Source organism: Ambystoma mexicanum, chromosome 2p (genome assembly GCF_040938575.1).
Source record: "Ambystoma mexicanum isolate Mex_15411 chromosome 2p, UKY_AmexF1_1, whole genome shotgun sequence".
NCBI lineage: Eukaryota > Metazoa > Chordata > Amphibia > Caudata > Ambystomatidae > Ambystoma > Ambystoma mexicanum.
This window is the reverse complement of record NC_090923.1, coordinates 323,477,870-323,505,176: the sequence shown is the minus strand read 5'-3', so window position 1 is coordinate 323,505,176 and position 27,307 is coordinate 323,477,870. Positions and strand designations below refer to the sequence as shown.

The following is a 27,307-nucleotide window of genomic DNA, read 5'->3' as shown; positions in this document are numbered from 1 at the left end:
GGATGATACCCAGCTAATTTTCAGGCTACCCTCGGCCTCCTCCTCTCCTTCCCTCATCTCTGACTGTCTGTCTGCTATCCCGGAGTGGTGTGCCTACAATGACCTCTGCCTTAATACCAGTAAGACTGAGATTCTCCTCATCGGCACACCCGCTCCCTCCTTTCCTGTAGCTCTCTGGCCAGCCCCTCTTGGCCCTCTTCCTGCTCCTACCTGCAAGGCAAAAAACCTTGGTGTCATCTTCGACTCCACAATCTCCATCTCTCCTCACATCTCTGACGTCTCCAAGAAGTCACACTACCAGATGCACCTCCTCAGAGGTATTCTTCCTTTCCTCTCCTTCCCCCAGAAGCTCACTGTCTCCATAGTTCTGGTTCTCTCTAGACTGGACTATTGCAACAGCCTCTTTCTAAATCTGACTGCTTCTACTCTCCGCCCTCTGAAACTCATCCATAACAGGTCTGCGAGACTTGTCCTTGGCCTAAAGCTCAGGGTTCGTATCTCTCCAGGACTGAAATCTCTGCACTGGCTCCCCGTGGCTGTGAGGATTACGTTCAAAACCATCTGCATCGTCCACAAGGCCTTCTGGGGCCTGGGGCCTCAACACCTTCAACTCTCTCTTCCTAAATATCTTCCTTCTTGAGCTCTTCGCTCATCCGCCTCCAACACCCTCAGGGTCAGTCGCTTCTCCAAACAACGAGTTGGTGGTAGATCTCTTTCTTCGGCTGGTGCCTCCCTCTGGAACAGCCTCCCTGCCTCCCTTAAACTTGATGAGAACCATCTCTGGTTTTGGACGCACCTCAAAACCTTTCTTTTTGCTTCTGCCTTTTCTCCTCCTCTCCTCTGCTGACCTCCTGGCTGTAACCGGAACTGCACTGGCTACCTGGACACCCTCTGATCTTGGGCCCAGGTCCCTCCCTTGCCAACGTCACACACCTGCACTGCCTGCCTGGCAACCCCCGCACTTGGGAATGTTTCTCTATCCTTACAGTCCCCCTACCAGCCTTTGACACCTGATGTCTGCACTTGCCCTTGCACTTTTCACATTCTGGCTGTTACTTACTTATTGTTATTATCTATTCCCATGTACTGCACTGTCCCTGCCCCCTTCCCATGCACTTGTGCGATCTGAATGACACCTGGCATAGTAGGATCGCTGTCTGTGCTCCTTTTGTCCCGTCCCTTGCCTTGTCGCGCCTTGAAACACTTGTGTATTGGCACGTTATAAATGCCATATCATATCATATCACAGGAATGTGAGTACTTGGCCCATAAGGTGGAGTCTTTCCCGGTGTGGTTCCACTTGCCTTGACCCCTAGGGAGGGTGTTGTAGAGGGGGCTCACCTCCTTAGCTCCACGGGTGGGAGCTCCCCCTTTGGGAGAAGGGACAGATTCCCTCGATTTGTCACACAGGTCTGACAGTTACCCTGGAGAGGGACAGGCCAATTCAGCCAATTCAGAAAGAAGTTACCAATAGTAAATCTGGCTTACTCCTGTCTTGCTCTTTCTTTCAACAAAGAAGTGAGGGTTACATGTGTACTTACTTGGTGAATTGACTCTCCAAGAGGAAGTAGAGAGCTTACAGAGTTTCTACAAGTAAACACCTTTCATTGAGACCCTTGCACGGAACATAAACCCATTCACCCCTTTGCATGCATCACAAATCCTGCTAGGAATAAGTGCGGCTAATGTGTCAAATATATGTGTGTCTGTTTGTGTTTCTACCTTATTTTCACATCTGTTTCTCTTTGTCTTCAATACATCAAACCTTCTATCCAGCTCCTGTAATAAACATTCATCATTAAGCTTGTCTCTCACATATATTATCATTTTTGTTCCATTTGCCACAACATAACTATGTATACTCTTTTCAATATATTTGAACCTACTCTAGCACTGTGTGCCTACCACAGATATGGGATACTAGGTGTACAATCTATTGCATAGATAAATGCTTTTTGTAGATGAAAAAATCAAAAAGTTTACAATGGCACAATCCCATTGAAAACTTCTTTGTGAATCAGCCCCTCAGAGTCTGACTAATGTGATAGAAAGTGATTGTAATCACTCAGGGGGCAGGGACCTGTGTCAACAAATGGCTGGAGCAGCCTGATTTCAAAGAACATGTGCCATGAAAACCAGCCTTCTCACGAGTCATGATTGCCCCAGGTCTGAGCTCAAAGGCACTGATCCCAGATGATACTTGAATTCTTTCCACATTATTTGCATTGTCTTTAAGTGCAATAATGGCCTTACCTGATAGCCATCATTACTCTAATACTCATATACAGTCACTTTAGCAACAGTGTTTTATAAATTCAATAAACACAGAATTACATAGGCAAGGCAGGCCACAAGGTGAGCGGAGGCCATGCTTCTTAAGGTGGGGTATAATCTACCTGATGTACATTCAGTGCTATATGGGGAACTCTCGGGAAGATATCTCAGGGTTCTCGGGAAGATAGCTCATGGGCAACGTGCTCACCTTGGAAGCAAGACGACACAGAGCAACACAGGTTTGATACCCGGGTCTGCGCTTAGAAACCTCTGTGTATTAAGTGCGTTATAAATACCCTATCATATATCATATCATATATAGGCATTAGTCATTTCCTGTGAGAAAAATAAATGAGTAAATCATAGAAATTGATACCCACTGGGTTGCATCTCTTATGCTTAGATACACATATTTCTCAAACAATATATAACATAAAGAGAAACGTAAACAAGCACACGACAACTTTTAAAATAGTGATTTTAATATACTTTATTTAAAAAGTACACCATTTTTAATTGGTTATGTTATGACAAAGCAGAAAGTAATGTTCACCATCGTATGTTGTCCTCTTGTGGATGAAGTGTGATTATCATATGGCAAGTTCACATCTGCATGAGTTGCAAAATAAAATGAAAAAAACTTTTGATTCAACATATTTTAAGAGTTGTTATCACAAACAGTTTTCTAATTCATAAAAATGCTGATGTGCTGACTATAGTTCAGTTCTTCTGTGCTGTCTCATGTATTCAGTTCACAGTTTATCCATGTTTGGTGCATGCCATAGGGTGTGGCCAGTCAATGTCACCTTGAAAAAAGGGTCAACACTAGAGAAAGCAGGACAACTAGTGGGCGAGCAGAAAGACCTAGAACGCCACCACATTCCCTTGCATTTTCCTAAAAGGGGAGAAATAAAAGGTCAATTGAGAGACGTATCAAAAATGTGCACCTGTTGCTTATGTTTAAGCTCAAGAAGACATACAGTACTTGTATTTTAGAAGATATTGAGCACGGCCACTTGAAAGACAAACAACTTCACCCACATTTGCGCAGTACTATGAAGTATGTGACCATACAGCAAAACAGATCAGAAAGTTCTGAGACAAAGATAATGCAAACATTGTATGGGCACAAACAAAAAACAGTGCTATTTACTTAATGATGCACATGTGTATTCTGTTTATCACAATGACCAGTACAGACAAGGCTCTATTACAAGTCTGGCGGCATCCAGCGGTAATTCTGCCGGCATACCGCCAGCGCAAATTGCGTTACTCCAACTCAGTCCGACGCTATGAGCGCCAGATCCCGATTTGTGGGAGGTGGTATGTCCCTATTCCCATTGGGTCCTTTGACCCAATGGGACATTCTGGGTGCTATTACCATAGTGTAATTTGCGCTGCGGTAATAGCACTGCAAATGGGTGGAATGGGGAGGTTTTTCCTCTAGGAAAAAGCTGGAAGTAAACCTCCCACTTTCTGTCCACACTCGGGATTGGGCAGAGCAGTAATGCAGCGGTAATATGATTACCACCACATGTTTACACTCCACCCATCTCATGATGGCCCCAAAGTCAGGATAAGACATTACATGTATGTGTTCTTCATATACTCTGCTTGAAGTATACACACTACTGTAAAATCCCTGATTGTTAATACCTTAATGTGCAAAAAAAGGATGTTTCTAGAGAGGGTACATTATCCAAATCGTTCAAAGGAAAGCAACTAGGAATTAGTGCGGAAAAGTAAACATCAGTGTCAGTATCAATGTGTTAGTTACTGATTAATAATGGTTGATTATCAAACATTACACAAGGCATGTTTCATGTGTGTTGATTTTTTAACAGTAAGGCCTTTCCATATGGAATAATTGCATGATAAACTACTTGGTGCAATCCCAGAAATGTCTTCATTTATATGTTAGGATTACACGTCATCAGAAAATGACTCCTTTGGTATAAAACTGCAACAGTGCACATAGAACGTAAATACGTCGTTGTGCCTCACAGCACAGTAGGACTACATTATTTTCCTCATCTGGGAATTCTGTTATGTAAGCTCAGTCTATTATGCAAATCTATGCATAGAGGACGAGCATATTCGTCCTTGGCACTTAAGGGGTTAACAAGTTCCCGTGCTTGCTTACATACCACCATTATACGTTCAAAGCCAATCAGCAACCCAGTAACACGAACGTTAACTGAACAGTTTCTGATGTAAACTTAAAGTTGTGAAATAACAGTTACTATTATCACAAGGAAAGGATATATTTTATGTGGAGCGCAAGATATAGTTTATTCCTAGGATATTTTGCCAGGCATGTTTCTGCTTCCCTTTGCTGTAACGTAGCTGAGAGAATGACAACTGGGCGGTAACGATACTTAAAAGTGTTTCAGTGCAGGAACACGTTTTGTGCCAGATACATATTTAATGGGTTATAGAACACAATTGCATTAATGCTTAGTGCCACAGGGTGAGGAAACATATTCTTAATGGTTGGTTTACTTGTGCAAGCCTTTCATTAGTAAATTATAAAAAGCAATGCCGTGGAATTACTCATCAAAAGAACACAAAAGCTAACTATGCCCATAAAAAGAGGACTTGCTGGGAAAGTCGGACAATTAGGCCTAGTCATCATTGTAATGCATGAATGACATAAACCATCCTACCTGTGCTTATTGCCCGGAGGTTAGCAAAAGTCTGACACCTTTCTTTAGACAGGCTACAGAATGGCTACTGGAAATCAAGAGCCGAATTGCCTGAATAGGTGCATAGGTGCTGCAAATTTAGATACTAGAGGTAAATTCCAAGTATTTGTTATTTTCTTCCAGTTTTTCTAAATTGCACTTCACACGATTACACATGGTGTTGGTAAATTGCACCTGGCAAAATGCTTCGCTTGACATCTGCCTTTCTTTCTATATTGTTTCGACCAGAAATAACGACCGTGTGAAGTGGTCAGTGTGTGCTAATATTGGCAACACCTTTTAAAAGCAAAGAATGCACACACAAATTGGAAATTGTCCACAGGTTTTATTTACTGCCTTCACTTGTGCGATATTGCTATTTGCATTTTAACCCCAATAGAGAGACAACACCAAACGATGCAATTTTAGCAAGGGATTTTTAATTTGCATAAGTACACAATGCAGTTTATGTAATTCGGCTCTCATGAATAAACTAAACAAGTTGAATCATTGTAGTTCTTTTGCTTGTTTTTTTTATATATATCTTCATTAGAAATAGAAAACTCCTTTTTGTCAGACATGTGAGGTTTTTTGATTTAAGATGCAGCTCACGTAAAGCTCACGTTTACATATCCTAGCATTATTTTGTCCACAATATTACATTATCTGAATTGTTTGTGACAAGGGCCTAATTTAAAAAAAATGTTTTAACACGGAGGCCTCATTGAAATATTGTTTGTAAATCAGGTCCGCGATAGTCATTATGCATTTGAGTAAATCATTGTAGGGAGTTAAAAGTAGAACACTCTATTTGAAGCTTGTGAACCAGTGTATGATATCACAGCATGCTTCAGTGCAGACATGTATCCTCACCGTGTCTGCCTATGGAATAATACCCAGTGTAAAGAAACCGGGAGAGTCTCAACAATCACAGAACAAACCTCCAGAGCAAAGTAACAGGGCACAGCATCTTTCCCACTGGAGTAATAGGGTATGCATTTCTTCTAAATATTGATTAAGAGGAAGCATGTTGACATGCATTTTGGATTTTTTACTTATGTAAAATAACACACTTAACTATTGTTAGATTTAATGTAAGTATGGTGTAAATGGGCCTCATTTGATGTCCGGTGGTAACCAATTCGGAAAAACCGGCAGGTTGTTGCCGGACTTGGAAAGAATTACCGCCTCTCTGATTGCCAGAATCACCAGGGCATTACAACCCCAGTGACCTGGTAATTCCGGAGGCGGAATTCTGTAATTCCCCATTCCCCTGACTCCATGAGGATGGGGACAATGGAAACACTGATTCCGTCTATGACGGAGCCGGTGTTTCCATTTCCGTCTGCAGGCGGGTGGTGTTAATCCCGCCAGGTCAGACCTGGCGGGAGTGACACCTCCCGCCTGCAGAATTCGTGATCTGCTGGTCCGGAACCAACGGTGGCAGTGGGTTTACCGCCACCGTTGTTTCCAGACCGGCAGACTCTAAATGAGGCCCAATGTATTTTTACCAACTGCTTGTTCACTCCAAAATAATATTTCAAAGAAAATGTCATCCTTGTGTTCATTGTATGGTAGTTGCCTTGATGGCGTGTTCCATCATAATGTGAGGACGTTAAACGTGCAGTGGATTCCAAGGACATAATGAGAAGTGCACCTTGCATTTGCAAAGTGCTTTAATCATTATAACGCTTGGAATCATGCCCCCCTCTATGATTACAGAAGAGGTTTCGCTTGTTAACAAAGTGCCTGTCTAACGTGTGCTATTGTTTAGGCCTTCTTCGGGATGAATAGTGTGTTTACATTCACAAGCACTCCTTTGTGAGCTTTTAGATTGTAGCAGTGTTAAACCTGAAATGATTGAAGGCTAGTTTTTTGGATTAGCACGCATCCATAATCACAAGCAACGAATTTGACCGTGAGCTAGGTTTCTTGACCAATAAATACGTAATTCGTTATGCTACAGAAATTGCTTTCTCCAACGCTGCTCATCTAAAATGTTTAATGTGATCTGCTCAACAATAACACTCACTTATGCATATACTTGTTGATATGTTGTTTATAATTGATTGTTGAAATGTTATCAATATCCTCTGCCAACGTAAACAGAAACGAATAGTTTCGTGACTGTAGGACCCAGTGCTTTGACAGTGACTGCAACTGACAAACAAATCATAACCTTTGCCTGAAAATGCTTAATTTCAATTTATACATATTCCCATGTAAATAGAATAGGTACACAAGAACCATGAATTGCATTTGAAAATTGCATTTGTGAGACAACTATATGTGCTAACAGAAGCATAACTGGCACCATTTCTTCATGGATATACATATCACTATTAATCATGGAACTGGCTTTGACAAAACAATCTCAGTTCTTGGTTTTGTATCTCAAATAGTTTGCAAATGCCCTTCATTCTAATAATAGTTAAATAGTATCATATATAGGGTCTGATTTACAAAAAGCTTTTTACAGTGGTGCACTCCCATGGTAAACCGTTTTGTAAATCAGGCCCATAGAATATTGTATGAGAACTTACTTCAGGGTGAAACCCGTGGCAGGATTCTGGCCTTCTTCTGATCTTCTGCGACTTTAAGCGTTCACATTTGAGGGATTCGTTATGTTCACAGGAGTTAAGGAATCGTCTCATTGATTAGATGAAACACTCAATCTAATGCTCTACTTTGTCATATGCATGATATATACAGGCTAAAAGAAAGACGAAATCTAAAAAGTGTGCATGTTACCAAGAGTAGGGATTTCTTAATACGTTTTAAGGACAGTTAGACATTTGTCTCATATTTTTGAAATGTACACAATCAGAATTTAAGGCATGGTTTCATTAAGAACAACATTGCAGGCTGTACATTATCGCTACCATACGATTCACCTACATATGATATGGCTATCACCAAAACATGTTTTTCATTAATCTAACCGTAAACTAAGACATTTCACTTGTTGCTTAAACAGATTGAAATTATCCCTGATTTACTAAGAAATCACACTTTTGCCTGAAGACCACTGCTGTCTCCTACCTGTCAATTTACCCGTTCAACCCTAGTCATTCCCAATTACTAGTCATTTGCATTTATAGAGCACACGTCTCCTTCCAAAGAAGGTATCAGGTGGAAATGTTCCAAACAAAAGTGTCATCAGTGAAACAATCGCAGTGACAATTTCTCTACCTTGGTGAAAAAGTAACTAAGCAAAAGGTAGACAAAAAAATGCAGCTGACAAATAACCAAAAATGCAGTGCTGGTGTTAGGGTTAAGGAGGATAAGGGATTAGGGTAAGGTTAGGGGTCAGGGTTTCATAAAAGATGTTGGTTATAATTAGGGAAAGGCTAGGGATAGGAGAGATGGAGAGGGCTGGTGATACTGGTGCAGGATAGCGTTTAGGATAAATTTAGGAATTTAAGGGTTAGGGTACAGAAGTTTGAATGGGTGAGCAGACCTGCATGGATTAGAAACCTTTGCCATGCAATATAACTCAAATCCCTGTGGTCGCTGCCTTGGCCCATTGAGCCAGACATGAAACAGACATGAAACTAACACATGTTAGATGTTAATCCAGCAACATGAGAGTTTAGGCAGTTTGATTTGTTTTAGTAACACCTCATGACAAACTCACAGACACAAGGTAACACCCCCTGAAACACCCGTTCCAGGTGAGATCCGTAAACACAAGATTCTCTTCTTGGCTGAACTTTCACCTAAACCTTAATCCACAATTGTCCGTTTTGCAAAAATGTCAGGCATTCACTTCTAATTGCATCAGACACTGCTGTACTGGCGAAAGTCACACCTTTTTCAAAGCATAAATCATACATGTGCCCAGACAAAAGCTTTGCTAATGAGCCAACGAACGTCATTTCGCCAAAATGCCAGGGTTAACGGAAGTGACATCATACGACCCTTGAAGTAATGTCATTTGACCCCACACCAAAGTGACATTACGGGAAGCGGTGGAACATGACCATTCACCCTTGACAAAACAGGACGTGTATCAAATAACATTTTTTCGAAGTACACTACCAGAAATATGGTTACTATAATGTAATATACATTTCATGCAAGAATGTATTACCATATGTATCGTTAATATCAGTGTGTATAGGCCCAAATTGCTGTGAGTGCAACCAGACGTCCAAAGTCAAATGATAATGATGTCTTATTATATAGCACTTATGCTGAAGCGCTTTATGCTTAATGCTTTAAGCTCAACCCACTGAGCTATTTTAACAGCTTTAGTTATCGTACCAGCTATAGTAAAATGAGAAATTACATGTCTGAATGTTCTGAAATAGAAAGCAAATTACACTCTGTAGTGGATACCGTTAAACTGGTGACTGAGATTTAACAGCAGGCCAGTACATCTGCAGGTCTGGTGCAAAGTTGGCCACATGTCAAGCCTGCGTGGATCTACTTTTCAGGCTTCAGAGGTTGGAAAAATACATACTATTGGGAGGGTTCATAACCGTGCATTAAATAATTTTTTAGAGTAGCGCAAGGAAAGCAGAGCACTCACACGGCATCCCATATTCTTCACTTATTACCTCATACACGCAAACAAACATCCTGAACAGCATGCAATGGAGATAGGATAGTTAGGCACATTACACCAAAGCATTAATTGTGGCACAATGAAATCAAGGGGCACTTGATATGCTATATTCAAACATTTCTCACTGTATACAAGTTTTTAGGCACAAGGCACAAGGATTCTGTCAAGTGACTGAGGACACTGGGATGGAATGTCTTGTGATGATTGCAACAGAGAAAAGGGCAGATAAAAACATGCTATAACAGCAACTTGCGAAAATGCAAAATACATACTGCCTCATCACGAGTTTGGCAGTAACCCGAAATTCTTGAATGGGCCCAATGAGGGCGGAGGGTTTGGCAGTAGGGCTAATAGCCCCCACTCAAGTCGTGATGAGGTCCTGAAATGGATGCTTACTTAGGGCCTCATCACGAGTTGGGCTGTATCCCGGCTGTAATACAGCCCGACTGTAATAGCCCTAGCACCGACTGGTCCGGAGGTATTACCGCTGGATCACGGGTTGGGTGTTAACAGTAAATTCCCATTCCCCTTTGGGTCCATTGGGGCATTTTTCAGTGCTAATTATGCGGGCTAATACAGCCAGCGGTAATACAGCCGAAAACAGGGGATTTTCACCCCCAGAGAAAGGCTGGAGGTAAAACAGCCCATTTAGCGCCCAACTTGTGATAGGGCCAGCCCTTAAATGCGGTGGTAATACCGTTATCAACACATTTAAGGGCTACAGCCCAACTTGTGATGAGGCCCTAAATGCTTTCTGGGCGTTTTTATCTGCATTGTGAATTTGAGGTGTTTAAGAAGAGACTAAATCAGTGACTTACACCCTGAAATGTGCCTGAAAAGACGAGTCTGGTAATTATTGTATAGAATTCCTATTCTTTCTTATTTGATATGATAGGTTATTTATAACGTGCTTAATAACCAGAGGTTTCTAAGCTCAGACCTGGGATTCAAACCTGTGTTGCTCTGTGTCCTCTTGCTTCCAAGACGAGCACGTTGCCGCTGAGCTATCCTCCTGGGACCAGATTTAGGGTCACTACTCAAAGTGTTACACTTGTGGAACCCCCTGCTTTTTTTAAGAGACCTGAACAAGAAAACCTGACACTCCAGAAAGAAAGAGCTACACAGTGTTGGCTACAGACCAGGAGCTTCCACTTGTGTAAAGAAAAAATATATATTTTTTAAATATTTTTAGGGGTAGCAAGGGAGACCACAGCGGTAGCAAAGGATACCTGAAATGACATCCCTGAATGAGCCTCACAATCTTCACATTTGTACTCTTTTAGTTTCCAATTTTAAACGTACACTACATTAATGGAAATAACAGCCTCAGGAAATTTGATTTCAAATATGGCACAGAACTCCATGAGAAAAATCAGAACGTGCTCAGTGCATTTTCGTGTTGTGGACTAAAAGCAAAGTCTTCAAGACATCTTCTTATTGTATCCAGACAATGGAGCTATAAGATATGGATTCACTAATTATATTTACAGTACCTCGTTTTCGGAAACAAATCTGCTTTTCATCACAGCTGATTGCAAACACTCTGGCATGATCTAGCAATGTAAAAATGTGTTTGTTCTTTCAGCATGCTGCTTTCAATCTCAGCCCAGCACGGACGCCTTCTCGGCCCCAGCCATCAAAGGATATACCTGATCTCGATAGGTGCCATGGTAATTGCTGGAACCGAATCACAGTTGCATTCATTGTCGACTACCACCATGAAAAGGTTGCTGCTGGGAATCTGCTGAATGACAAAGGACCTGAAAGAACAAGTCAATGATCAATGCCAGGCTGTACAGCAGGTGTGAGTGATTTCCAAGGATTCACGTCTAACATCCTGAATGGAAAGCATTAGGGCTAAGCAACTCGTTGTCTTGTTCGTAGTAATGATTAAATAGCAATAGTGTTTAGAGAAGGTACACTTTGGGGAATAATTCCATTCTCAAACATGTGGACTTAAAATGAATCTGTTTGTGTGGGGGCATCTAACTTCTTTACAAATTCTAAAGAAATTACTCTAAAGCGGCTTGAATGTTACAAACAGTGAACTCTCTCCTTTAAGCCTGAAAGCACACACTTAAGGACTGCTGTGAGAATGGGGGGCATCCTGCCCCCTCTCTACCCTTCCAATCACTTCCCTGGCATGCAAGTACTAACCCCACAGCACAATTTCAATTTCCTAAAAATGGATGCATATGCATGCAGGTGCTAACAATGACATGCTTTGCGTTAGTAACTGCCGAGCCTTTGTTAACAGCGAAGTCTGGGCACCGTTTAACATCTGTGTCCTTTTCTGTTCAGCCATGGCTCTGTAGGTCAGCCAGGTCGAGTCAATATAGCCCAACATTTCAGGGTGGTTGGGGAGGCCAGAAGCCCAGTCAGCTCAATGGATTTGCACTGCTGCAGCACGACATTACATAGCATACATAGTTACATACGTTACTGCAATTTGTGATTGTTGCTTCAATGAAGTTTAAAAAAATAATAATAATAATAATTGGTTTATTTTCCCATGTTTGTGGCTTTGAATTGATCAGTGATTTTGATGCTTACAAATATGGCGCACATTTAAGGCGATTAATCCCCACAAACCTCACAAGTGAAGATTTCTCCATTCTCACTGCAAATATGAATGCTATTATCACTATCACAAACATTTTCGTAGTTCAAATTAATATTCTTTCAATGATTGTTTTGCACCAAGGACATGTTTGCATTAATACTCAAACCATGGCCTAACAGCTCTGGTAGAAACAACATTGGAATAATGCATTGTTTGCACTAGGTTTTCTACTTAATTGGTAATACTGTGCCACATTTCCATCACCAGTGCAACGTGTCTGGAGTAAGGCCCCTAGGATGCATTTGAAAGGTGTGAATGCCAGCATTGAATGCATTTAACGTAACATATATTGGATTACCCAAGTATTATTAAAAACCTACAATTGTTCAAATACACATAATATTGGTCTGTTTATGTGAACATATTTAAACCTCTTGCAGAGCATAATTCTTCTTTTATAGTCACATAAAATGTAACTGTGTTGTATACTTTAATAACAGGGTAAAGTGCAATTCAATTGATTCCAAGAAAAATATGGGTACATTAAATAACAGTGCTAGTGTACTATATGAATGTATGTAATACAGTCAAATAATGTTAACATCATGTGTGCCATTCTAAATAGTTGTTATCTTGACATGCAGGGCTCAGCAAATTGTAATGTAATTGTAAATTGTAATGGGTTATTATTAACACACTTAACACCCAGAGGTTTCTAAGGGCGGACCCGGGGATAGAACCTGTGTTTCAGAGCAAAAGACGAGCGTGTTGCCCCTGAGCTATCCTCTGAGACAATATGCTGTATGATTTTGCCTAGTGGCATTTGGTAATTACTGCTAGAGGTAAACATTACACAATGCCATGCAGTGACATAATTTCCAGAGTTCCTGCCTGGTGAAGGTAACATTTCTGTCATCACTAAATACCATGATCCCTATCAGAGAAAGAAATATCACCCAAATACTATAGTATTTAAAACCAACATATTATGAAATTTCTGTCAGATTGGGAATTAGTAAAATGTTTTCTCTGTGCCGGGTCCATCGAATGGGCAATTGCCGGGTCATGCTGACCTTGGTGTACCCAGTAATTGCCCATTCCATGGACCCGGTAAACATTAATCCCCATTCCCATTTGAGCCCCATAAGGCTCAATGGGAATGGGGATGATGCTAACAACTGGCCTGTTAATAACAGGCCCGTTGTTAGCATGCTTGTCCCCTCGCGGGACCCGCAAAGGACGTCTGGTCCACAGCGGCTTAACGCTAGGGGACCACGGAATAGGGCGGTACGGGGATAACGGCACTGGCACCTTTACCGGCGCCATTAACCCCTTACCACCCTCCTCGTAATGAGGCCCATAGTATCCCTTCCCCTGGAAAGCTGCTTCCATACTCCCCAGGGCCCTATGACATTTCTCACTGACGTAGTGGGTATTGACAGCCGCCCGACCCCAAACCCCTAAGCAGTGGTGCATTTTAAACATGTTTCTATGTCCAATATAAGCAAGTCAGAACTCCTCTTAGAGGTATGTGGGGAAAGAAGACTGTGAGTCGCAGTAATCGCAAGGAGGTAATAATGGGGGTGATTGTGAGCATCTGACCGCCATGGATGCGGTAGTTAGAGTAATTGTGAGAATCTGACTGGCAAGTATACAGTGCGAGCATAATAGAGTGTCATAATTGCGAGCAGGGCAAGGGCAATTAACACACTCTATATGAGCAACCACAGTGTAGTATAAAAAAGGTTTGACAAATGAAAGTCTCCTGGAAGCTCTCTTGGTTAAGCAACACTCCCCCAGAATTGGACGGGATCCAGCACTTATGGCGGCCAAGCGTTCATTGTGATTTCACTTTTTGATCATCCAATGTCACATCTTCCTACCATTGTAAAGCAGAATTCAACAAGTGTTGGATTGTTCACTCAATGATAGGGAACATGAGCTGGTTTTAGTTTGCCATTAATAATGAAAGCAGACTCCAAAATGATGGGAGAAGCCAACAATGTAGTTCCACAATAAATTATGCCTCACTTCAGTACATTTCAGCAGGAAGACTTTTCTTGTCAATTAACAATCACTACTCACTTATTTTTATGCTATGCCATGCATCCTTGTCTGTTAGTAGAACTATAGTATGGAGAGTGCAGAAATATACTTGGGAAGATGATCTTAGCATCACAATTTCAAATATAGAATGGTAATCACTCTACTCAAATTGCCTGGTCTTTATATTTATTTATTTAATATTCATTAGGCTGGGGCAGGATATTGAAAAATACATAATTGCTAAATGGCTGTTCTCTTTTATTCCAGAATCATCATGAAAAATATTAGTGGATGACATTAACTTCTGACTTGACAAATTCTGTCTTACCAAATGTGCATTGATTGGCACAAAGATGACATTCAGATTTTGAAAGAGCTGATAACACCTTCGTCCAACTAATGGATAGATGCAATTCTGGACCTTGCTATATTTTTATTTGTTCCTTAATAGTAAACATCCTGATTGTGAGATATTAAGGTAAATGTTTCTAGTTTGGTATGTGCCATGTTTGTACAGCAAAGACGTCACTGTTTAAATCTACATGGCCACATTGGTGTTATAATGTGGATTTACCAATGTTGGGTTTATTTGCTCTTCGGTGAGCGTGGCAACAATCTAAATGCCTGTCAAACCTGGATATGCATTGCTGATTTGGATAGGGATGAAACCCCGGGAAATTGCACATTCTAAATATGGATGGCTAGGTTCTGATCCTGTCATCACACAAGTATGTTTGACACAACTCTAGAAGAATTAGAGGAGCCCTTTGATTGTGAAGGATGAACAACAGGAATCCCCTGTCCCAAGTGGCTTTATGCATGAGGAAACCTGAAGCAAATTTAATTTGAGGCAGGCCTGATTTCTTGTTGGGGGTGAAACAGACCATAGGCTGACCAGGTGGAACTGTCTGGCAACTCTGAAGGTCCATGCTGGCTCTTTCCCATATAATAATGATCTTAAAGTGAATATAACCAGCCACAAAGCAGTCCCTCCAATAAATATTTATTTTTAAATTCCAACACCCCCTATCCACTTACCTGACTGTTGCAGTTGCAGCACCTGTTGGTAAATGAGAGGGTTTATGGTGTTAATCCCCTGTTCCAAGCGCTGGAATGATGGGTAGTGGACCAACAACCCAAGTTATCATCCCGAGAGAATCACGGACCTATAATAAGGGCACTGGGCTGTTACGCCCCATTCCAGCCCTTCGAACAGGGGATTAATGCCATGAACACCCCAGTTATGAAAGCGGTAACCCAGGGCCCTATTTTACAGTTTATCTTCATGTATACAAATGAATTGCGTGTTTGAGTCCTGCGTATTGCCCCATGTATGTGCACCATAAGCTGAGACCAAACCCTAAGGAACGAACTTTAAGAAAATATGACATGGCTAACATATAGATATATAGCCTCCTTTGAATTTAATATGCTGACTGTCAGTGAACAAAACCACCTGGCCTAGATATGTCAGTGAACAAAAGAAAGTGGCCCAGATATGGGATGTCATCAGTGATGTCATCAATGACATTTGTGATGTCATCTTTGATGTGCTGGGTTTTAGTCTTAGCAGGGCACGGTGGTGGCACAAGTTATGGTTGCTTATCTTACCATACCTGGCTAATTTCTGAGGTTTTCCGATTTTACTTGTAACCATAACGTCCCTTTAACAACGATTTTTCAGTGAATTTCATTGGTTTTTACCAGTTTATGCTATTTTCCTGCAACTTACTAATATCATACTTACCCCAATATAGAAACATTTTTCACCTTAACACTCTGCCATTTTCCACCTTCTAGCATTATTTTTAACACTTCCATTCACTTTATACAACTTTTTCCACTGTTTTTGCATCCTTCGATGTCTGTGAACGTCTGAATCTAGTACAAAGCACATACTTGGAAGAATAATAGCAAAACTGCTATTTTATTTTAAAAATGGCATCAGCTATTGCCATCCCTCCTCCCCAAGAGCCACCACCACCACCACCAGCTGTAGGACCTACACAACAACATAAAGTGCAGTGCTTCCAAAGACAATGAAGACGACCACGAACATGAGGGAGGTAGAGGTAGTGCCTACCTCTAGCACCCAGAGAGAATCATGGGTATGGCAGTTCTTTACCACTGTTGGGAATGTACCAAACGCTAAAGACACCAAAGTGAAATGCACTGAGTGCAGCTTTGAACTCAGTCGCGGACTACCTCGACAGAACTCCTACAGGACCACCTCCGTGCACCGCCACACCAAATCCAACCACTGCAATGCTCTCAGAAAGTTGGTTCCTCTCTTAGCAAGTAGTAGCCTGTCTTCCTCCACCTCATCTTCTTCAACCAATACTGTAACCACACAGCCTACTTCTGTGGGACACAGAATCCTACCAGCTGCCTTTCAAACAATAAAAGAGGCTGTTCAATCGAAGAGAACATTCCTCTGTATATACTGCAACACACCACTCTGCAGGGGTCAGCAATTTCCAGTGCTGTGGAAGCTGTAATCAAGGATCATGAGAAACACTGTCCCTACTATAGAAGTAACACACACAAAACAACTTCCCCTGTCCACCTGCCCCTTCATTTTAGTGTATGGTGCCTCTTCCCTCTTTTCCCTCCCAACCTTACATTCTAACCTCTCCTGCAACAAAAAAAAAAAACATCGAACAACAACAAATAGAACTAAAACAATCTTATAGACTCCATCTACTTTGCATTTCTCAGTAAAGTAGACTCAAAAAAGATTTTTCAACATTTCCATTAGCATTTTGTGTTATGCTAATGGACTAATTTGGGGTTCACCCCCATCCCAGCTACTGGAATGGAGGCGAATGGCCCGGTAGCCCAAGTTATCGTCCCAAGCAAAGCGAGGGCAGATAATGAGGGTCCGGACCGTTATTCCCCGTTCCAGCCCCTGCAATGGGGTTGAAGGCCATAAGCACCCCGGTTCCCAAAGCGGTAACCCAGGGTGCTAAAAAAAAGATTTTTCTTCCTACACCGGGATGCCTGCGGCGTCCCGCTGTAGGTAGGAAAATCCATTTCCAAGATGGCCACCTTGGAAAGGGAAGGCAGGGCTCCGTACAGAACCTCTCTTCCCTTTCCATGGCAGCCTGCAGAAGGCAAAGAGAGAACCCTATGAAATAAATTACCACAAGCACAATTTTTTTCCCCTTTCAAACTTATCCTACTTTCGAATAAATTTACCACATAGCCTGTTCCAGGTGGACATGGCCACTTTAACCCCATTTGGCGTCCCTCATGGTCATGGCCAGTAGCCAGATTGTCCGGGTCATAACCTTATGCCATGACCCGGACAATCTGGCCACTGCCCATGGCCACAGGCTATACCTCAGTCACCAAAAGTATATCACTATTTTTTGTACCTACATTATGACACTTGTCAAAAATAAAACACTTGCACATTTGCAAAACCATGCTTTAAGGTCCAATGCTCCTTACGCGAGTTTGCTGGAAATCTTCCCATGTTTTATTTTTTCAAAAGTGTCAAAATGTATGTACATACACTAGTCATATAACTTATCCCCACTTAACAAAATCCATTCAGGCTTTACACAGACATTCAAGGTTGGGTCTATAATCTTTCTGGAAAATGGTGTCCACATTTGTCAAATGGCAATAACATTATAAGCCATTTGTTGATAGCCCCCCTCTAATTTAGCCCCCTCTCAAAAATATCCCACAAAACTTTACAAACACATGTATATCTAGATTTAAAATGTTTTTGCAAACCTTTGTGTAGATTTGTCAAATGGCACCACATGTATAAGCCTTTACAATATTTCCCCCCTCTAATTTTGCCCCCTCTTGACAGAATCCCACAAAACTTTGCAAAACCATTCAGAATCATGTCATTTCATGCAGTTTCATTGAGTGGCACCAAAATTATAAACCATCTAAAAACTGCTTTTCACCAACCCTGTAATGCAGAAATAGGTAGAGATGTCCCTGAACATTTGAAGTGTTCAAGAAAATTACAGTACTGCACCCGAAAATCCGGACTGTTTGCGGAAGTCAGGGATAAAAAGCACCCGTTTTTGGGCTTCTTACTGCCACATCCCATCCTCATCACCCCTCACCCCCAGAGATTGTTTGATAAGTTTGACAAGTGCAATTTTGTGTTTTTTAACTTGTTTTTACGGAGATGTCCGCAGACACCGCCTGCCGACTTTGAATCCAACATGGATGGCATTTCCAAAAATCTGGTGCACTTCAAGCTTTTCACCATCCAATCAGTGGGCGTGTCCGATGTCCGCAGACATCACGTTACCCTCTAGGCCAAACAGATGCCGAACAGGGAAATGGGTTGGGGGTCCGAAACCAGATATCACTAATTCTTTTTTACCTGATTTTAGCCTGTTTTAAAGAAAACTACTGGATGGATTTACATCGTAATTACAAAAGCACGCTTTCGGACCAAGACGCCACTCATGCCGCAAATTTGGTGAAAATCTGTCCAGCTGTTTGGGCTGTAGGCGTGAGCAAAAAAGTTTTTCATTGCGTCTATGGAAAAAAAATCATTTTTGGGACCCCTCCTATAACTTTGGCCCCCCTTGATGAAACCTCAACAAAGTTGAGCAACTTAACCATAACTACAGGGCCGCTACTGCAGGACCTGTAATGTAATAAATTGTGGGGACTTCCCTAGCAGAAAGTAACGGGACAAACTTTATATTGATTTTGTTGCAATAACATGAAATATTGATTGCTTAGTCAAACTGTTTCTTGTCCCAGAATTGTGGGGTAGGATTGCTGCTTATTGAAGGACAAATAAAACAAGCCTATATAATGTTCTTTTTTGTTGCTATTTTACAACAACAATTAAGAGTTTTTTGACAACTGTTAGTGGAAACTCGGATGGTTTGTTGTTATTTTCTCTTGAATAATAATTAACAATTTCTTGCACATTTTTATCAGTGAAATAGTGTATTCCAACTGTATAGAAAAGCTACAAAAAATGTGACTGGGTAGTGAATTGTTTTAACATAGAAAGATAATGAGCATTGCCTAGTTGCATATTCCAGATATGTAAATTATGCTATTCCTGTGGATTTCTTAGATTTTGTCTCCCTCGAATTACAAAGTTTCTCTTTTCCTTTTGGTCATATGTTGGGCAAATAGTCTGCCGAGAAGATGTCAAATTTAATATTCCTCAATTCATTAATACTGTAATACGTAGGTCTAAGCTAAAAAACACAACTATTAATTAGTACAGACATAGAGGAAAAATAACACACATTTCTTTTTTAATTTGTGTTTGGCCACACAAGCCTTATACAAAATTAGTTTCATTCTTAAAACAAGCATAAATTACATAAATATTAATTTTAAAAAATAAATAAACTAACATTAAAACAAAACAGAAAAAAAGGAAGAATGTTCAATTATTATAACTTTACAATAAAATTGATAATCATCCTGCGCTAAGGGGCTAACCTTCGAAACACAATATTGCTTCTCGTCAAAACATGTACCACTGCAATGGTCAGTGATGTTTCATAGCCCGAGATCAATCTGACCCAGAAGAATTCAGGTAGGAACCTTTCGCTCCCCAGACCAAACCTTGCAAATAATAGTATTCTAGTCTGTCATGTGCCTGCACATTTAGTTAATGGATGTTTGAGGGATTGATTTTCTGGGTTGAGGCAGATGTTGCATAACTTTTTTTAACACTTTCACCCTGTCCCCTACTACGTAAGATTTCCCTGGTATGCACTATGTTCAGACGGATTCTCAAGAATTCTTGCTTGATCTTCCCTTCTGGGAACTTCACCAGATATCTCGGCAGTACCCCTAATTTCACGTCTACCTGCTGAAAAAGAGTTGTGAAGCATCCGAACTCTCACTGACTCTATAGTATCAATCCAGTCCCTCGTCTCCAGGGCCCTTTTTGTCTTCATAGGATTGCTGATCAGAGTCTCTAAGTCCGAGTCAGCTCTCCCCAGAAGCATTTTCATTCTCTTTTCTAAGTGCGAGAGCATATTACATTTGTGCGAGAGAAGGTGGCCCCTTATAACATTATACAGAGTAGATTCTTGACTCGTGATGATAAGGTAATATAATGAGATCAATTTCCATTCTACCTGGGCCCTGAGTGATCAAAATAACACAGATGCATTTATTGTTAGTGTATGCAGTCAATGCACTTGGTTCACAAATAATTTAATGATTTGACGTTTGTGCTTAATTACTTGTGGAAAACGTATTTTTGACAAAATTCACTTTCTGCAAATGGAGCAATTTTAAAAATGACTTTAAAACTTCATAATTCTGCACCGGATATGGACACATTATGCTCCCACCATAGATCATTCACAGTGGGATGACGCCACAACTGTGGCATCCTTCCACTGAGTCTGGCCTGATGAAATCTATTTTTATTATTAAATAACATTGGCCCTCATTACGACCCTGGCGGAATCCGAAAAACGATGGCGGAAATGCAATACCGCCATCGAATACCGCTCGGTGCGACTATGACCCGTCACCGCAAAGTACGAAGCCATTAGCGACACCGTAGTGAACGCCAACGCTAACTGCACCAAGTACGCGCGCGCGCGCCATGCCAAACCGTAAATACCACCATGGCGCAAGGGTACGCGAATTCCGACCCTAGCGGACATGTACCTAACGCCATCAAGCATGGCGGAAAGCACCAATCCGCCATGGTGAGAAGTACGGCATCGCGAATCAACCGTAAACGGCCCCACTGAGTGCCTGTACACCGCTCCCTGCCCATAAAGTACAACTCCCCGTAGGTGCAATGAAGTCACAATGCAACCAGTGAAATGTACAAGTCACCCATGCATGCCAACGAACAAAAGAAACACAAGAGGGGCCAATGGGAGCTGCAGGGCACAGATGGCATGAATACCGAAGCCATTCCAATGGACATGACCACAGTCCCCCCCCCGAAACGCACGCAAACACAGGCACCTGTGACCAGCAATATTCCGAAAATCACAACATTCCACCAGTCCACCTGGCTGACCGGCATCTGTTACACAAAACCCATTCCCCCGCCCCTGAGCATGACAACATGCAAACAGTCACATTGGCAGCCCCCATCCCTGACCTCACTGGGCTCCGTAGGCAAACGCGCCCAGCACAGTACCACGCGACTAAACTCCGAAGCTGGAACCCAATGCAGATCTCCTCACAATACATCGCTCCCCAAATAGGAATATGCCACATCACTCGCAAAGAAGAACGCTACACGGCCCATATCAGAATAGAAATTTAATGCACAACTAAATCACCAAGCCCATACAGCCATTAGTCCATGAACTCCAAAACACATATCACCATTGTGGGCTGCATCCGCAAGGAATGACCAGCTACTACTTGTGTGACGCCCTGTTCCATCATGGTACACAGAGCCACATTCACGTACGAAAAGGCAACATGGAAGCGCACAGACCCGCAGGGCCGTCCCAATGGGGAGGCACTAGTCCAGCTAAAAGGCCGAAATGTTGCTCCGAGCCACTAGTACTGCGTAAGGGCATGTGGCCCATTGGCGATCGTCCCATAAGATCGTAATGCTGCTCCACTGATTAACACGAAGCAGCAGGTGTCGGGAGTAAACGCCATCTGCAGGAGTGGCATACAGATGGCAGTGGCAAAAGGGGAGGAGATACCTGTCAACCAAAAGAAAAGAAAAAGAACAGAATGGCCATCAGAACTACATTCGAACAACTCACTTCAATGATCACACTAAATCCACAGTCATATGCATGCTAGCCCACTCCAAAGGATCATCACCACCCCGAAACCACTTGCGACTCATAACTATCTATATCGAGGTGTAAACACCATCACAAACGAGTGTACCTGTGCATGCGTCTGTCAGAACAGATTCCATCAGATGGGAATGTTAACGTGCATGGACACAAGTGTCTGAAGGCGCGTCGAGACAGGGAGGGCTCAACAAGGCCAGATAGACGATGGTCCCACTATGGCAGCCCTGCATCACATAGCGCAGGGGAGGCGGATAGATTCCAACAAGCCCTGTACATGGCAAACCCTGTATCAAATCACCTGCCCATGCATCCATTCATCATTCCCTCATCCTGTTATAAAAACGCCTGAATATTTACTCACAAAACATTCGAACTTTCCATTGAGTCTGTGCGTTATGCAGCCTGCAAAATCCACAGTGCCCCAGCCCGTAATTCCAGTGTTGTGAAGTTACATGTATTTGGGAACGTCCGGCCTCATCGCCCACGTCACTATTGCGCATCCAAAACTATTCATATCAATCATTGCTTCCTCGCCATGGCCCCTGTCTCAAGGACATCGAACAAAAGAACGTTATATTTGCAGTCAGACCTGTGGGCATCTCCCCGGCGCTAGCTGAAAACCGAAAGCGCCGGCCTTCGAATTCCTCATTTGCAACATCACGTCGAAAAGGCATCTGTGGCCGTTTGAAATCACTAATTAATCCATCGAGTGCGGCTGTGTGTGAAAATGGCAACTGCCTTCACCCACGAATGGGACGCCCCGCCCGTCGTTGCAACTCGGTACAGTGAGGCATGAGGGCCCACCGTTACTCGAGTACTACGTCCCACTGACCCATCAAAAGTCTGTTCGCGACTGCAAAGATTGTATGTGAAACAATGGGACCATAGCCGAATGTACATATCAACAAATGTTACACGGCCATCGGGTACAAATACATGAATGCAAGAGCAAGATGCCATTCCTCGAATTGCAGCGTTGTGTGCGGGACGTGCTCGGCCAAAGGGGAGAGCAGCTTGCACAGGTGGAATGAATCACCACAGGTGGAGGCCATACAGCCTGAAAACACATAAATTGCACACCCAGTCTCCTCCCACAACCACACCAACTCCGAAATGCTACCGGCAGGACTCGCGATGTTGGCCCTGGGGGACCTGATAGCACTGCAAGTACTCCAACTCCAAGAAGAAGACGAACACCAACTACAACCGGCCGCACGGAGGAGACGCAGGAGGAGGAGGAGGCCAAGGCAGGGCCAGCAAGGGCCGCCAGCACAGCCACTACCACCACGCAGGCAGCCCGCAATCCCACGCCTCCGAGCACATCCGTTCAACCTCACTGATGAGCAGATCCACACCCTCTACCGTTTGGACCGGGACACCATAGCCGCCATCGTGGACATGACACAGGCTGACCTTGTCAGCATGATAGATAGCCCAACCGCCATCCCACCCCTACTGAAGGTGGTGTCTGTACTCCACTTCCTGGCCACAGGCACCTACCAGCACACAGTCGGACAGTTGCATGGCATTTCACAGCCACTGTTCTCACGGACACTATTGCAAGTGCTCGATGCCCTCCTGCAGCACGCAGACGACTACATCTCTCTACCACGCTCGGAGCAGGAAATTACCAACACAAAAGTGGGATTCCATGCACTTGCCGGCATACCGGGTTGCATTGGTGCCATCGACTGCACCCATGTGGAATTGGTCGTTCCACATGCCATGGAGGCCCAGTACCGCAACCGAAAACAATTTCATTCCCTGAATGTACAAATGGTGTGTGACTCCAACAGGATCATTACACATTGTTGTGCCAGATTCCCTGGATCAACCCATGATTCTATGGTCTTGAGGAACTCTACTATACCACGCTACATGGAGCGACACGCAGGGAACAGATCCTGGCTACTCGGTGAGTCTCATTTCATGCATGATGATGTGGGGTATGTGATGCGGCAATGAAATGCCAGGAAGGGGGGGGTGCGTACGTAGCAATGGCATTCCACATCATACGTTTCTCGTCCACATACAGGTGATGCTGGGTATCCACTGAAGAGATGGCTCCTCACACCAGTCCGGAACCCACGGGACCAGCATGAGGAGGACTACAACCATGCCCACTCACGTACCCGTGTAGTCATTGAACAGGCATTCGGCCTACTGAAGACTCGTTTCCGCTTCCTCAGCAGGTCTGGCGGGGCACTCCTGTACCGCCATGAGAAGGTTGCAAAGATGGTCATGGCATGTGTCATGCTCCACAACATGTGCGTACGTAGAAATGTGCCCATGCCCCCTGACGCTGAACTGCAAGCACCTGATGATGGTCATGATGAGGGTGGGGATGTGGCAGCACCTCAAGGAGTCTGCGAGGCACCGGAGGGCCGTGACATTCGTCAGCATCTCATTGATGCATGCTTCTAGCACTCACGCCTGGTGGCTGATACATGGACACGGGACTCGTGGCACTGTGTGTGTCTGGTACATGCACAATATGGACTGTACGCCTATGATGGCCTAGTACACAAAGATCATTGTCCACACATCTCATTGGTTGATCGTGCACTGTTTATGGCATATGTGATATCATGTTGAACACCCTATCGACCCGCCACCCAAGTGAGCCCAACACACCCCCTCCACCCTCCTACCTCCCCCCCGAACACCAGTGTCCAAAGAAGCTCATTGTCAGTGGGCTGTCGCTATTGCAAGCCCCCTCTGCGGGTATCAGGGGCACCCCTGCCTGTGGAGCGCAGGTTCCTCCCAGATCTACGTTGGGGGCTGCCCTGGACGGAACTTGCAACGGATGACGTCTCTGCCTGCTCACGTCCATGCATGTCCCTAAGGGTTTGTGAGAGCTCAGTGAGCACACGGCGCACTGCGGCAAGTTCGGCACATACGTCTTTGGACGTCGCATGCAGTTCCCCCCTCAGGCTCTCGGTGCTTCTCTCCATTTGGACTCTCAGGCTCTCGGTGCTACTCTCCATTTGGACTCTCAGGCTCTCGGTGCTACTCTCCATTTGTGCCCTGAGTGTCTCAGTTGATGTTTCTATGTCTGCCTTAGTGCCCCCACATTCATCGGCATGGTCCTTGAGGAGCGTGGCCAGTTGCTGCTGTTGCACGATTAACTGGTCGAGGGACTGTTGCCTCTGCTGGGCCATGGCCATTTGCGGGGGTGTCACAGAGGGGCTGTTGACCTCATGTTGCCTTGCCACAGGGCTTGGGGGGATGGCCAGTCGTCGTCTTGTGGGTGCCCCTGCGTGGTATCCTCATGTTGTACGGGATGGGACAGACAGGGGGAATGGGACAGGTCATGGATGGATCTGACTTCGACATCCCCGTCTTCTGTGTCGGAGCATGCTGCCATCAATGGGGTGTCACCTATGGTGCTGCTGCCACCAGAGGCAGTGTCTTCTGTGGCATCCGTTGGGGGGACCTGTGGTGGTGGTGTTGTGGGCATGCTGGCTGCTGGGGTGCCTGTTGATGTTCCCCCTTCTGTGCTGCCACCTGATTTGTGCTGCTGCCGTGTCTTGATGCGTGCAGCTGAGGTGGAGGGTCTTTGGCCGTTGGTCTTGGCCCTCTTTGCAGGTGTGCTGGTAGGGGTGTCCTGATGCTCGTCGTTTGGATCGGAGCCTGTGGTGGAGTAAAGGAGGGCGAGGGTTATTAATGGGTCTGTGGGTATTGGAATGGCATTGTATCACATGCATTGGGGTGGTACATGAGGGTGATTTGGGTCGGTGCCTTGGAGGTGCTTTTATTTGTGTGTGGGGTGAGGGTGCAGTTGTTTGGCAGCCTGCAGTTAGGGTGTGCCTGCTGGACGTGTGGTGGGTGTTTTAGGGGTTTTTAATTATTTATGTATTTATTGTGGTTTTAAGTTGCACTATCAGGGCGATGTGTGTGGACGTTCTCCTGGACATGTGTTTCTGTTGCACTATGTGGACACATGGTACTTCACATGATTGGACATTGTGGATTTAGCATTGTTTTATCTGGGCCACCTACCTGATTCTTCTGATGTCTGCACTCCTTTCTCCATCCCTCCGACTCCCTCTATGCTCTCCATTCCGATGGTGGAGGCACAGATTTCTTCCCAGGGGGTCAACTTGATGGGTGATTCAGGACCTCCCCCGGTGGCTGTGGCAATGTTGCGGTTGGCAGAGAGTATGCTGCGGACGCGTATCCGCAGGTCGTCCCACCGCTTCCTGCATTGCTGTGGGTTGCGGGGTGCGGTCCCCACCGCGCTTACCCGCTGTGCCACCAGAGCCCATATGGCCTTCTTGTTGGCAAGTGCCGTCCTGGTCATTTGCGTGGAGAAGACGGCGGCGGCATTCTCCTGGAGGGTCTCTGTTAGCACGGTGAGTTCCTCACGGGAGAAGTGGACCTGCCGCTTGCGGTCGCACGCTTTCTTCGCTACTTTTCCCATTTTTCTTGGTTTCGCTAGGGTGGATGACGGGTTGGGGTGTGTCTCGGGGTAGTGTTTTTAGTGGTTGTGTGGTTTTGGTGGTTTTATAGGTGCACGGCGGGATGTTTCCCGTTCCGGGACCATGTTTTAACTTCCGTTTCCGTATATTTCCGGTCACCGTACTTTCCGGTAGGCGCACTCTGCGGTGCCCGCTGTGATGGGTGGCGGTATTGCACCTAGGGCGCCGTACGGCGGCGGTGTGGGCCGTTTTGGGGTCATTTCCGCCATCGCGGACTTTGCACTTCCGCCATGCCGTGGTGCTTGTGCCCGATGGGTCGGAATGGGCCGCAATTTGCTCCTTCGTGCAATGGCGGAAACGCTATTTACGCTGTGGCGGTCCGGTCAGTCACTTTCCGCCAGGGTCGTAATGAGGGCCATTTTGATTTATTGGATTTACACATCACCTTCCAGACAGTCCATGTTGCTGGAGAGTAAGGATCATGGGGGTCAGATTGAAAGGCCTCTATAGAAAGGAAGACATAGTCCAAGTACAATCAGGACGCATTTTAAGGTTTTGGAAGATGCGTATTTTAGTACGATACATTCAGGTAATTTGAGTTACAGATTGCATTTGTTTCACAAAACATAAGGGGGCCATACACTTGCCTCTAGACTTCAACAGCTCCAAATGTAATACTCAGATAAATCAACCAGCTTCAACAAGAACATCAAGCATTCTACAAGAATGTGTCAATATCGCCCAGTCATTCGAATATACCACATGTGAGGAAGAATGGAAAATACGCTGTTATATCCTTTCTATGAATGCACTGTTGGGTGTGTAACCTGTGCATCTGATGCTTCAGAGTGGTATGTCCCAGGGTTCAATGTGTGCTAGTTTGGAGCTTAGCATCTTGGGTGTGGGATACTTGGTCACCTGGCTCAATCTCACTGTCACCTGCACCCCCTTTCTTATTGTCTGTCAAATATGTCTGAATATGAACGTTCTTACGCGAA

At 44.0% G+C, this 27,307-nt stretch overlaps 1 protein-coding gene across 4 annotated transcripts in view; it reads right to left on the bottom strand.

Annotated features, from left to right (window-relative positions):
* Positions 1 to 2,738: 2,738 nt before the first annotated feature.
* Positions 2,739 to 27,307, bottom strand: part of CACNA2D3 (calcium voltage-gated channel auxiliary subunit alpha2delta 3) — a 3,251,448-nt gene continuing 3,226,879 nt past the window's right edge. For all 4 annotated transcript variants that reach the window (XM_069643639.1, XM_069643642.1, XM_069643640.1 and 1 more), the window contains 3 exons: positions 11,171 to 11,288; positions 7,502 to 7,579; positions 2,739 to 3,169 (listed from right to left, as the gene is read on the bottom strand). In XM_069643639.1, coding sequence (XP_069499740.1) covers positions 3,077 to 3,169; positions 7,502 to 7,579; positions 11,171 to 11,288 — 289 coding nt within the window. In that variant the 3' untranslated portion in view covers positions 2,739 to 3,076. The remainder of the gene's footprint in view (positions 3,170 to 7,501; positions 7,580 to 11,170; positions 11,289 to 27,307) is intronic.